The following is a 14236-nucleotide window of genomic DNA, read 5'->3' as shown; positions in this document are numbered from 1 at the left end:
CCTACAACATCTGGAGGTACTCAGGAGATCCTCACAAGGCCTACTCCTTAGCCTCTCAAGGCGATGAGAGATGAGAAGTTGTCCTTATTCCTTCTTCCACTTTACTGCAGAAATTCATGTGCAATCATGTCGACTCCAGTCACTTCTGAGTTACCTCACATGTGAGTCTGTTGGTTCTTAGGTAACAATAAATCGTGTTTGCTCTCTTCTGTACATACATGAAGAGGTCTTTTTGTTGGCAGGATTGTTTTATGGCCCCAACAGAACCAGCGAACCCTTGGGTTTCTGATGTGGAAAGGAGGTGCCAAAGGGAAGGCCTCCTTCTGAAGGAGATGGGCTCAGAGGAGGGCAGGGCTGGGCTTCAGGCTGACTCGCAGTCCAGGGATGCTGCATTTGAGACCCAGGCCAGAGGAGAGCAGCAGCTCTGGTGTCCTGAGGCCCAGCAGTGGTGTAGGCCAGGAAGGGAGAGGAGTACTATAGGCCAGTCCTGAGACTGCCTGGCAGTAGGGCGGCTTTCCACCTCCAGCATGGCAGACTCCCTGATAACTCCAGAAAAGTCCTTGAAGTGCAATTTCTGTTTTAAGTGCTACAGGGCTTCTTTGCCTTACATGAGATTTCCAATCACTGAGCTTTCAACAACAAAAGTCCTCATAGTTTCCTGGACGCTGAGAAGGAGTCCCAGGTCATACTGTAACTTAGTGGTGGAAGCAGGTGGAAGATTTGGGAGCCTATGTGCCCTTGGCTGAATGGTGGTGAGTGATCACACACTAGTACAGTGCTACACAGGGGCAGGCCGAGGGCAGCCCAATGGCTGTAAGAACTAAGGGACTGAGGGACAAACGAGGGAGGGAACCACCTCGTCCTACCAAACCTGGCGTTGCAGGATTTTCTGTACATCAATACCCAGGCTTCGTTGTCTCGCCGCTTCGACGAATGAAGAGGTGGACACGGAACGAGCAGCAGGCAGAAGTTTATTAGAGTATAAGGTCAGAAAGGAAGACTAGCAGGAAAGCTCTCTTTACAGAGAGGGGGCATTTGAAGGTGAATACCCGCAACCAGAGGCAGGGGTCCTTGTTTTATAAGAATCTGGTCACCCCTTCCCTGCCCCCCCCCCCCCCCCCCCGTTCCTTGTCAGGTTCTACCCTTACTGGCTGCACAACTCTAGGCGCAGGCGCTGGGTTATCCATTCCTGACTGGCTCGACTCCATTGTGTGAGGAGTCAGACTGGTCAATACTGTCCCTCGGTTAAGATAAGTTTTATGGTTTAGTTATTTCAGTCAGGTATTTTGATTGTCAAATTCCTGAGGGAAACCTGAGGGGGAGTAGGTGGTGTCTTACATTCTTAAGAGGGACCTTAAGCCTGAGGGGGTTTGGCGTAGTCAGATGCTCCCAGCATTGTTTCAAAATGTGTGTTTTTCTCCACACAGGGACCTCATGTCCTAACCTTTCCCTCTCTGCCTATTTTATCCTATCTCTCCCTATTATAATCCCCACTCTGAACACATGACTCCTAACTGCTATTATGAACCAGGACGATGACCGATCTAAACTGCTTCCTGCTGAAGGGGGACGATGACAGGGGAACCGCAGTCAGGGCAGGTTCAGAAGTCGATCCAGAGATCCGATCTAATGGGAGGGTGTTTGTTACATCTTGGTTTGCAAAATTGCCTTGGATGTCTTATTTTTCTGGCGTATACAACAGCGTCTACGAATGACACACAAAAAGAATATCAGACCAACAAGTAATATTCCAAATGCAGCGCCCCCTAGGGAGGAAGCCACAACATAGGAAGGAAAGCTGCACTGTAGCCATCCTAAAAATCCCTGGCATGTCTGGTCATAATTTTTTACCAATTTAACTATGGCTTTTCCTCCCTCTTCCATACTTATTTGGATCTGGTGATATTGTTGATTAGAATAATTAAGCACCTGAGCTAGCTCGTGGTCCTCAATCCTCAATTCTTCCTTTGGCCATCCAGTTTCCATAGGAACAATTCCATGAGGCATATTTAATTCTACCTCAAGGAAAGATTGATCTTCAATATCCAGATTACTGTAAGTCTTGTTAATCTTTTGTAAATGTATTCGACCAACGGTTCCAGTGTTGCACCATACTCCGGTATGATTTAGTACATGGTACATATGCTCACAGGTAAAACTCTCTGTGTCAACTATTTCTCCTTGTTTACTTTCCCAGCAAAATTTCCCTCTACCCATGTACCAAATGCTATTGGTTATTGGGGTAGAGACGAGTGGCCAGACCTGAGCGAAATCAGGGTTCCAGCTTTGTTCAGGGCACAGCCAGATTTTATTTCTCTCTTCGCAGTTAGAAAGAGGTATGGGAGCCCAAGCTGATTCATTTGACATTATGGCCCATCGACTCCCCATTGGCAAAATCCTTGTCTGATTTAATATAATCCCTATGCCTGCAAGCTGAACTATTGGATATGAATTAGCATGGTCCATCCGAGGCACATGTGCCCTTAGGATGCAACGCCTCGAGTTACAGCCCCCAGTGATAATCTTCCATAACTTGGGGCTTCCATATATAGGCCATAATTTTTGAGTTTCCAATTCAGCATTCATTAGAGTAGGCCATTGTCCCATGGCCACCTCAGATTCCATCTGCATTAACATGGTGAGCAATCCTTCCTGGGTGAGAATACATGCCCTTTCCCAGGTTTGAGTTTGGAAATGCCTTTGTACGGTTTCTCTGGTCTTACTTATCCACCTTACTAAGACCTCGTTTTCTTTTGAAAGAGTTTCCCATCCTTTGCCTTCTTCTTGAAACAAAGTGCCTTTAATATGGCCTATTTTGGATAAGGAATCCTTTTCCAAATTGTGTCGTTCCTCAGCAGCAGCAAATTCTGCCGGCCCCAATATGCCTAATCCTGTTCCTATCCCTCCTATAAGATCTCTTTTCATTATCTTGTTATTTTGGGGCCAGTAATGTTGTATCCACCATAGGTGTTGTTTCCATTGTAAATCTACAGAGTGGGAGCAATTAGGATAGTAAGTATCAACCCAAAACCTCTGGGTGTCCCAAGTTAGAGTCAACAAAATTGAGGAGACTCCCAGGTAGGCGGTGGTCTGGCTTTGCCACAAAGGTTCCCAAAGCCTTCCGGGTCTAACCGTGATGTTTCCCGGAGGCACTTGGGTCCACCATTGGACCTTTAAGAATAATGCGTGATTAGCCTTCCAGCCGCACTGACAGGGCAGGAGACTATGTGGACAAGCAATACTATGGCACATCACACATCCAGCCGCAACATCTTGGTCTTCATAACCTGGGACCTTTTTAATTTTTCGATCATCTATATCTATGGCAATACAATGTATCTTTTTAGTTGAGTTATATAATTCCCTTCCAGTTTCATTGCTGGGCAAAATTTCAGCCCAATATTTATGACTTTGTTCTAATTTTACAAATAAGTAACCCGTAAAAGGTTTGCCCTTAGGTAAGTTAAGGATATGGCTATTATCCCAATGCCAAATTGTAAAATTGCCATATTCCAGGTCATATTTTAAAACACGGTCTCCCTCTATAAAAGTTAGGTTAGCTGCCTCAACCAAAGGGATCCTATCATTCACCCCTAATAGTGGTGGGGTTGGTGGAATACATACAGGAAGTGTTTCTGAACCCCATAGGCATATTATTATTATATCCCAGTATATTGTGTTACTTATCTTCATTCTGTGCTGTCCTTTTCTTGAATATCAATTTAAGGCCTTCTCCTGTTTCACAACTTAACTCAGGCTCCGTGTTGTCCTGTTCTGATGGAAACCACGGCTTAACTCAGGAGCGATGAGTCAAGGAGTCAAATTCCAGTACTTTGACAGCAGTAGGATTTGCGAAGATGACCATGTGTGGACCCTTCCACACTGGTCCTAAAGATGGGGACAAAGAAGGAAGGGTTTTCATGAGTACCTGATCTCCTGGGTTGTACAGGGGACGCTGGTCATCCCAGAGTTAAGAGACAGATAATTCCTGAAGAGTCTGATGGAATTTAGCCAAAGGAATTACATAGTTTACCAAATCAAATACCTCTTTACCTGCCATCAAGTCATTAACAAGAAAGGGTCTTCCATAAAGAACTTCAGAAGGGTTTAGGCCCTTTTTCATGGGGATAGTTCTTTTTTTTTTTTTTTTTTTTTAATTTTTTTTTTTTTCAACGTTTATTTATTCATTTTTTTTTTGGGACAGAGAGAGACAGAGCATGAACGGGGGAGGGGCAGAGAGAGAGGGAGACACAGAATCGGAAACAGGCTCCAGGTTCCGAGCCATCAGCCCAGAGCCCGACGCGGGGCTCGAACTCACGGACCGCGAGATCGTGACCTGGCTGAAGTCGGACGCTTAACCGACTGCGCCACCCAGGCGCCCCTTCATGGAGATAGTTCTAATCTGAAACAAAGCAATGGGAGGTAGGGGTATCCAGTTCTGACTTGTTTTTTAGGCCATCTTTCTAAGATGTCTCTTAATGCTTTCTTTGGTCTTTTCCACTTTCCCTGAGGTTTGTGGCCTCCAGGCACAGTGCAGATGATAATCAATGCCCAGAGCCCTAGATACCCCTTCGGTTACTGAAGACTTAAAGGAGGGACCATTAGAGCTTTGAAGGGATCTAGGGAGTCCGAAACAGAGGAACAATCTCGTTTAATAGTGCTTAACCACCTCTGAGGCTTTTTTAGTCCTGTGAGGAAAGGCTTCAACCCGAAGTGTGAAGGTGTCTACCCATACCAAAAGATATTTATATCCTTGTGTTTTTGACATATGTGTGAAATCTGTTTGCCAATCCTCCCTGGGATAATTTCCAGTTCTTTGTAACCCTATTGGAGCCTGCGGGTGAGAGAGTGGGTTATTTCTTTGGCAGATATCGCAGGTTTTTAGAATATATTCAATAGTCTTATCTAAATTCCTTCCTGTAGAAAGTTTTTGAGCCATTTGCCGGGTTTTACCCTACATTTACGTAGGTAAAACCCTGCAAATGTAGATGGAAGGTGTAATGTAGAGTTTTTAAGCCTTCCACTGGCTAGCGGCCGGTGAATGAAGTCTGCCGTCATCCATCTACAACTACCCTGAAGGCTGGGGTGTGGAACCCCATTCTGATGCCCATTGTTTTTTCTTCTGTCGAGTACTGAGGCTTTTCTTGAGTTATACAGCCATCCCAGATAAGGGAGGCAATGGTAGGAGTAACTTAAGATCTGGCTGCCGATTTTGTTGTGGCTACAGCCAGCTCGTCTCCCTCTGCTATCTAATCCATTCCTTTTTGGTGTCCTTTGCAGTGTTCTAGCTCTAAGGGCTGGTGAACAGCCTGTAAAAGTCGGGTAATTTCCTGGTAATACTTGATAGGAGACCCTGAAGCTGTTAAAAAAAACTGTCTTTTGTATCATGAGCATGTAAGACTAGCAAAGCGTACTTAGAGTCAGTATAAATGTTAACTGTCTTTGCTTAATTCTAGGGCTAGAGCCAGCTGAGTACTAGTTCCTGATGGTAGGGTGCCACTTTCCAGAGTTTTATGAAGAGTCACCACTGCATACCCAGCTTTTTGGGAGCCCTGCTCAACAAAAGAACTCCCATCTGTGTAGAGGGTCCATTCTGGGTTTTCCATAGGAGTTTCCCTTAATTCCTCTCGGGCAGCATAAGTTTGGGCTAACATTTGTTGTGTTAGCTCCTTATCTTCCTCAGGCAGGAAGGCTGCTGGGTTCAGAGAGGAGCAGGTCTTTACATACACAGCAGGCCCCTTTGGCAGGAGTGCCTGAGGCTGCAGAAGGGGGCTGTGAACTAATGGCTGCCATCCACCAGTAGGAGCCCCTGGATATTATGTGGGGCCTAGACTGTAAGGTCTTGCCCAAGGGTTAGTTTTGTAGCTTCAGGAATTAAAAGGGCAACATCTGTGTCGGCCCTAAGACATGCAGACCATCACAAGCTACCAGATCAAGTTCTTTGCCAAGATACCCCACTGGTTGCTGTATTGGGCCTCATTTCTGAGTCAGAATGCCCAACGCTACCCCCTTTCTCTCTGTAACATATAAGTTAAAAGAACTTCCAATGGGAAGGCTCGAGGCTGGGGCGCCCAACAACGTGAGCTTAAGGTTTCTAAAAGCTTGTTCTGACTCAGTGTCCCATACCAGTAAGTGAGTATTTGTGGCCTGTGTGTCCATGATCAGAGGGAGCAAGCTACCTCTCCATATCCTGATATCCATAAGTGACAATGGCCAGTATTGCCTAAAACCTCTCAGTTGTCTAAGAAGTTTCTTCCAGAAGGGGGTACGAGACAATAGGCTGAATTCTGTCTTTTCCTAGTCTTCTTGTGCCTTCCAAAAGGATTAATCCTAATATTTAACAGAAGTCTCAGACAATTGGGCCTGTTGGAAGACTTTATATCTTCTTTCTGCTAGGAAATTGAAGAGGGCCTTCGTACCAGCCTGTATAGTTGGTTCAGAAGGGGCACACAGCAGGAGGTCATCCACATATTGCAGCAAAGCGCAATTATCGGCTGAAAATTCCAAAAGATCACGTGTGTTAAGATAGATGTGGACTATCTCGAAAGCCCTGGGGCAACACTGTCCAAGTTAATTGTGAAGCCCGAAGCCGGAAGGACGGGATCCTCAAAGGCAAACAAGAATTGAGAATCTGGATGTACTGGAAAACAGAAGAAAGCGTCTTTTAAATCTAAGACTAAACCATTTCATATCTGGTGGAATCTAGGCCAGCAAGGTATAGGGGTTTGGAACCACAGGGTGGATGGGGACAACCACTTCATTAATGATGTGTAGATCCTGCACTAGCCTCCATCCCGCATTAGGGTTCTGTACTCCCAATATCGGAGTATTACAGGGGCTGTTACATTCCTTTAAAAGCCCCTGTTCTTCAGAGTTTCTTTAATTTTTACTAGCTCTGTTTTCACCTCTGGTTTTAGAGGATACTGCTTCCGGCATGGAAGAGAAGTGGGATCCTTAAGGTGTGTTTGCACAGATATTGAGGTTAAGGCTCTGCCCAGTTCTCCCTGTATCGCCCATACTGGTGAATCATTATCAGTTTCCATCAGAGGGAGGCAGTTGTTTATTTAGCCTAGAGCCAGGAGCACTGTAGTCCCTAATTCAGTCATAATGTCCCTTCCTAGCAAGGGAGTGGGGGGCTCTCTGGCATTATCAAAAAAAGAATGTGAGAATGAGAGCCTCACTGGGGTTTCTTCCTGTGTCTGTAAAATAGTGGCCAGTTTAGCGTAATTTGAGGGCTTAACCTTAGTTCTTTTTTTTTTTAAGTTCATTTATTTATTTGGAGAGAGAGCAAGCAGGGAGGAGCAGAAAGAGAGAGAAAATCCCAAGCAGGCTCTGCACTGCCAGCACAGAGCCCATTGTGGGGCTGAAACTCAGAAATCCGGAGATCATGACCTGAGCCAAAGTCAGATACTCAACCGACTGAGCCACCCAGGCGCCCCTCCTTTTATCTGTCTTAAGTCTTATAATGAAAAAGTACTTGTGATCTTATCATAGTGCTCCCTCCGTGCAGCCCTCCTCCTGGCACTCCAGCTTCTCTTAGGGAAAACATGCCTGTTTCATTATGGGGAAGGCCTGGCTAAGGTGGGCAGCGGGGAGCAGAAGTGCACGTTTTTAAGTCTAGATCTATGGATGGAGGACCCGAGGAGGAGATGGAGGTGGGAGACTTTGCTTCCTCCTTCTCTAGGTCCTGCTTTCGGCACAGCCAAAGGGCCCTTGATTGTCTCCCCTCCTGATTGCTGGAGCTTGGAAAGGGCTGCCAATAAGCCACGGTCGACCTTGCGTTGCATACACATGTCCTGATTTTCTCTTAAAGCCCAAAAACATTGAACGGGGGGACTTCTCCCCATTTCCCCTCACATTTACAAAAGAAGTCCTATTGTAGGATAGTATCATAATTGATACTTCCCTCTGGCGGCCAGGTTTCCTCCTCCAATTTGTATTGAGGCCAAGCCTCGGTGCAAAAGAAAATGAGTTGCTTTTTCTTCAGGGTTTGTGGATCAAAATCATCCCAATTTTTCAGAATGTATCCCAAAGGGGTATTGGCCTTGGTTGGGAAATTGCCCATCTATAGGAAAAAGGAGGAAAAGGCGTCCCTTATCTCAATTTCCTATAGCTGGCCAGGAGATACCTTACCTCTTGATCCCGATTGTTGGCCAGGAGAAGCCTCATCTCCTGGCCCCGAGTTTTGACTGGCTATGCGACTGGCAGCCAAAAGCCCTGCCGGTCTCATGAGGTGTTGGGAGTAGTTCTCTTACTCAGGCTTGACCCTGCCTCTGAGAGCTGATCTTGTCTTCCCCGATTTCTCCTACCCCTCCATTTCCCCTCCGTGGGATTTTGGGGGGATGGACTGTGACCAAGCAAGACTGCCCTGGTTGTAGAAAGATGCACTAATTTTATTTTGGCCCAACAGTAATTTATATATCGATCGTTGGCCATTGAGGGGGGTGCTAAAAGGGCCAAAGTCCAGGTCTATTCCCCTGCCTTGTTCAGCAATGCCCACATAAATATCTTCCAGCCATGTGGACATCCATTTTAGAGTATCGAGTTTGTTCCAAATCAGCATACACTGGGCTAAGTGTAGCAAAATGGCTCCCATGTAAAAGCCCTTCCTATATTATCCATCCTTTGCATGTACAGGCATCTATTCCTAAAGAGAAACAACACAAGTGTGGAACATTTGGAGGCTACCAGCAAGGTCATCGCCATCGTTTCCTCAGCCTTTGGATCAAAGGAGGGGCAATTTTAACCAGGCCTTGAGCAAAACAACTCAAAAGGTCATGCTGTCCTGATCTTTTGGGTAAAAATCACAGTTCTTTCCATCTTTCTTTCCAAACACCATTAAGTACAAGGAGTACTGTATGTTCTCTCCTGTATATATCTCTCAGACATATAGTAAATCTAGCATCCTGCAGTTGAAGTTAAAACACAAATTAGAGACAGAAAGAGGAGAATTCGCCAGGCACCCAAACAGGCAGTCAGCGATCAGGTTCTGCGACAGCCTTCAGGCATCCACCAAAGAGTAGCCTTTGTCAGGACCCTTCACAATTGCTGTTCGGCCTCCCCTGAATCCAGCGCATCTGGGGGTTCTTCTCGAAAGGCAGTTGGGGCTCCATCACACCGACAGTGCCCACTATGTTGGGGGATCAGATGGGAGGAGACCCAGCTCTGCTATTTATTCTTAACTGGCTAATGGGTGCCCATTATTTGGGTTTGAGAGTTTTATTTAGGATAGAAAGGAAAGGCTGGGTGCCGGCTGCTCTTTACTTACAGTTAGAGGACATTGATATCCCGGGATGAGCCCCTAAAGAAAAGTTGCAGGATTTTTTTTTACCTCAATACCCAGCGAGTTCGTTGTCTCGCCGCTTCGAAGAACGAAGAGGTGGGCACGGAACGAGCAGCAGGCAGAAGTTTATCAGAGTGTAAGCTCAGAAAGGAAGAATGGTAGGAAAGCTCTCTTTACAGAGAGGGGGCATTCGAAGGTGAATACCCGTGACTGTCGGCAAGGAACTTTGTTTTACTGGCTTTTGGTCAGCCCTCCTCCCTTCCCCCTCGTTCCTTCTCAGGTTCTGCCCTTACTGGCCGGCCAACTCTAGGCGCTGCGTTGTCCACTCCTCATTGGCCCAACTCCATCGTGTGAGGAGTCAGACTGGTCGTACTGTCCCTCCGTTAACATAAGATTTATGGTTTAGTTATTTTAGTCAGGTATTTTGATTGTCAAATTCCTGAGGGAAAGCCAAGGGGGAGTAGGTGCTGTCTTACATTCTTAAGAGGGACCTTACACCTGAGGGACCTTACACCAGAGGGGGTCAGAGGCTCTGGCATTGTTCCAAAATACGTGTTTTTTCCCCACACAGGGACCTCTCTGCCTATTGTATCCTATCTTTCCCTATTATACTAGAGCTTACGCAGGGATCCAAAAGGAAGGCAGCTGGAAATTTCAAAGAAGAATTTGGTCAAAACCATTATATACATACATTCCAGTCAAAATTCTTTCAAGGATTCCTAACTTTGTGACAGTATGGGATATTTGACAACTGCTTTGCACATGTACACACTTTTGGAGAACTTTCCCCTCTGTCTCGTCACATAAGCATTTTGTCATCTCACGTTACCACAAAAAGGAGAGTGAGTACAATACAGTAAGATATTTTGAATGAGAGACCACATTCACATAACCTTTATTACAGTGTATTGTTGTAATTGCCCTATTTTATTACTAGTTATTGTTGTGAATCTCTTACTGAGCATAATTTATAAGTGAAAGTTGATCACAGGTGATGAGGGAGCTTAAGGCAAGCTGACATCCCACAAACCGCCCCCTTTTCTAAGTGGGATATGTATGACGTCCCTCAGGCACTCCTGGCTGCCCAGGAACAAAGGAAAGGGGAAAACTGTGATAAAGATCACAGTCCTGCAGGACGTGAGTCTCCATCAGTTTACAAATGTTTTAGTAAATTGCAAGAAAAAGGCAATCTTATCAATAGCCTAATCTCCAGAAACCTATAGACTCAGTTTCCTGGAGCCCTAACGTCACCCTCCCCTCCATAGTGACCTGGGGAACAAAGGCAAGAAGGATACGGTAGGTAAAATTTAAAAAAAAAAAAATTTTTTTTGAGAGGGAGAGAGAGAGACAGAGCACAAGCAAGGGAGAGCAGAGAGAGAGAGAGAGAGAGAGAGAGAGGGAGACACAGAATCCGTAGCACGCTCCAGGCTCTGAGCTGCCAGTAGAGAGCCTGATGCAGGTCTTGAACTCACAAACGATGAGCTCATGACCTGGGCTGAAACCAAGAGTCGTTGCCTAACTGACTAAGCCACCCAGGCGCCCCTCTTCTGAGTCCTGTTTAGAATATGAAAGTCCTTTTGGAAACCTCCCTTTTGCCTTTACCTTCCCCAGCTCCACAGTATATAACCTTTCACTCATCACGACCCCAGTGTAGCTCTTTCTGCCCATGGGTCCTGTCCCTTGGCACTGTAATAAAAATCACCTTTTTTTTTTTTTTAACCAAAAGCATCCCAAGAATTCTTTCTTGGCTGTCAGCTCCGGACCCCCTCCATTCCAAAACCTCATCAATAGCTGTGTATGCATGGAGAAAAATGATATATGTAGGGTTCAGTACTATTCGCAGGGTCAGGCATCCACTGGGGGTGTTGGAATGTATCCCCCATGGGTAAGGGGGTCTATTGTCATGAAAACAGGGAAGATAGTGATGTGACATTGGCCAGGAGTAAACAGTCAAAAAAGAATACTTGAGACATTTTTGGTGCAAAAAAATGTTTTTATTGAAGCAGGGAGACAGGACCTGTGGGCAATGTGATTGTGGGGAGCAATTGACTTGGTATACTTTTCTTTAGGGTGAGGGGCTGGGTAGAAATAAAGGAAGTTTCCAAAAGGATTTGCATATGTTAAAGAAGACGTACAGGATCCTGGAGGTCTGGCTATTGTCAAACTAAGGTTGTTTTTTGCTTCTAGCGAAACATTAACCTGAAGATAGTAGTGTGTTCCTTGACGAACCTCACACTAGTCCTGTCTCGGGTATTTCTCAATGGGCTGCAAAATAAGGACGTTTAATTTTATCTACATTTCTTTTGCCTTTGTTCTCCTCATCAATAGGACTACAGCAGGGTGGGGAATGGAGCAGTGGGTGGGCAGATAGTTAATGACTGGGTTGGAGAGTTATAATTACCCAAATAACCCCCCACCCCACCCCCCGCTGCTCACAGATGAGCTGGAGGCCTCACTGCTACACACACAGGCCACATGGTTTCCAGGAGCACCCCCCATACTGTGGGAGGTGTCCCCCCTCGAGCTGGGTCTTGCGGGCACAAGGTACAGCTTCAGTATTAAAACAGTGCTTGTTCAGGATGGGGACGGGGGCAGCAGATTCGGGTCAAGGGAAGCCTTGGAAATTTGGAGGGGCCAGGGAGATGGTAAGGGGCTTCTATATTCCTGGTGTAGAGAAAACATTTTATTTCAATAGAAAACTGCTTTGTCTAGAGGCCACCCTTACAGGTCTCCTGAGTCTAGCCTTTCATTGTCTTTGAGCTATTTTGCAACTCCGAACTCGTAGGCGACCTACAGCCACCAGATCGCTCTTGCCTGCAGGCATGCAGGTTCTGTGCTGCCCAGTAAAGTTTCAATTGTCTGCCCTCCCACCATATAAAAAAACAGGTTTTCCCCTCATTTACATACTCATTGAAATTCTCCTCATCTATAAACATGCCTTTTCCTTGGATTCTCTTTTGAACTGGCTATAACGTCTCCTAGTCTCCCATTAGTTAAATACAATAGTTCCCTCATTAGTTAAATAAAATCTTTAACATATTCAGTTTTTACATCTGTATGAGGGTCATGATTTTACCCTTTTGTCTTTTGACAGTTTCGGCAGGACTGAGGAGAGGGCAGCTGGAAGGTGAAAGAGGCTATGAGCTACCTGGACACCCCTGGGGGTATAGGGAAGTCAGTGATGGGACCAGAGTGATGCAGTTTTGGAATGATGGTGGGATTCGGCGCTGAGGGCCAAAAAGAATGCTTGAAGACCTCTTTGGTGCAAAAAGGTGATTTTATTAAAGCATGGGGACAGAACCCGTGGGCAGAAAGAGCTGCACTGGGGTTGTGCAGAGTGAATGCTTATATTCTGTGGAGTTTGGGGGGGGGGGGTGGTAAAGTCAAGAGGAAGTTTCTTAAAGGGATTTCCATATGCTAAAGAGAATTTACAGCTTACTGGAGGCATAGCTGTTGTCAAGCTGAGGTTGTTTCGCCCTCTAGCAAAGCATTAATCCTTAAGAGAGTAAAGAGTTCTAGAGATGAGTCTATTGAGGAGATATTTGTAAACTGATGGAGACTATCGTTTACCCATTTGTTTTCTGTCCTTTGCTTTGTTCTTGGGCAGCCAGGAGTGCCTGAGGAATATCACACAGATCCTCTCCCCCCCCCCCCCAGTGGAGGGAGGGGTGTCCTCACTTGTGCTTGACCCTCAGCTTGCCTTATGGCCCCTTATCAGAGGCACCAGGTGTGTGTGGAGGGGCAGAGAATGAGGGAGGGCAGGTTAGGGTTGTCAAATGACATTGAAGGGGCATTTCTGGAAGTCTGCAAGGGTTGGATATCTGGGAGCCCCAGGGAACCCACAGCCCTGTGTGAGGAAGAGGGGCTCTAGACTGGACTCCCCTAGCACAGCACCAGTTCTCTGGCGACAGATCTTCTTATCCTCAAATTCCTCATCTACAAAATTGAAGGTGTTAGGTGCTTTCTGAGAATCCCTGCAGCATGAGGAGTCCACATTGTTCTGGAAACATCTCAGGACTAGTCCAACAGTTCTGCTGAGAGATCATCTAAAACCTGTAAATAAGGCAAAAGGATGGCTGTTTGTCCTTCCAGTATCACCCTGGGGCATTATCCAACAAGACCTACTCAAGAATAATCTAAATGTCTATAGAAACATGCCTCTGGCTTACTATTTATTATTGATTAGGGCTCAGAGTCCATGAGATGGGATGTTAATTTGTGAAAGAGTGGTCACTTCTAAATGGTTTTTTTCCTCATACAGATGCAAAATAAATTCTACCCACCAGAAAATAGAACTCCCAAAGATTTCATTGTCCTGTAAGACATAATCTAATGTAGCATTTCGTTTCAATATCCTTTCTTCCTCTGATTATGCCAGCCTCTGCTATTCTTTGACCCAAGTTTATCATTCTGCTGATTCCCTCATTAATGAGTTAAATAAACCTTTGGCACATGCTTACTCTAATTTGAATGAGGGTCATATTTTTTTTTTTTTAACTTTTTGAAACTTACACATTGACAGTATGGTTGCCAGCCTGTGGTAGAGTCTGCACGATCCTGCCCCAAGGTCTCCTCACAGAATAGTGTGATCTGCACTTTCTCATTATTCAACATGCCGGGCGCTGAAGTTGGTTGTGACAGGAGAGGGGGGGAGCTTGGGGGTGGACAGGGGTGGGGATAGAATTCACACTTGTGGCCAAAGAAAAGTTGTTTATTTGTTTCTCAAATCTGCAATTACAATGAAATGTGCTAAGTCCCATAATAGAGGTTTCCAAATTAAAGATTAGATACTTACAGCAACCCTTGGCTGATGCTTGTGTTCATGTCATCTTTCACATAGTGGACACTTAAAAATGGATGTTTAAAATAGTAGCTGGATGTAAAAGAAGAATGAAATCTATGGAGTACCCGGGTGGCTCCGTCGGTTAAGTGTCCAACTCTTGATTTCGACCC

At 45.6% G+C, this 14236-nt stretch overlaps 1 protein-coding gene across 1 annotated transcript; it reads right to left on the bottom strand.

Annotated features, from left to right (window-relative positions):
• Positions 1-954: 954 nt before the first annotated feature.
• On the bottom strand, positions 955-9721 carry LOC123611597. Its single transcript, XM_045503703.1, has 2 exons — positions 9332-9721; positions 955-3888 (listed from the first exon to the last, which is right to left on the bottom strand). Exon 2 carries the CDS (start codon positions 3691-3693, stop codon positions 1645-1647), a length of 2049 nt encoding a protein of 682 aa, XP_045359659.1. The 5' UTR covers positions 3694-3888; positions 9332-9721; the 3' UTR covers positions 955-1644.
• Between the last annotated feature and the right edge of the window lie 4515 nt (positions 9722-14236).

The sequence above is a fragment of the Leopardus geoffroyi genome, chromosome C2, assembly GCF_018350155.1.
Source record: "Leopardus geoffroyi isolate Oge1 chromosome C2, O.geoffroyi_Oge1_pat1.0, whole genome shotgun sequence".
Lineage (NCBI taxonomy): Eukaryota > Metazoa > Chordata > Mammalia > Carnivora > Felidae > Leopardus > Leopardus geoffroyi.
The sequence above is the reverse complement of the archived record's forward strand: the minus strand, read 5'-3'. Positions and strand labels throughout refer to the sequence as shown.

What these genes read in the sequence shown, in the direction of transcription:
- LOC123611597 (XM_045503703.1), bottom strand. Translation starts at nt 3,693, where the DNA reads ATGAAGATAAGTAACACAATATACTGGGATATAATAATAATATGCCTA.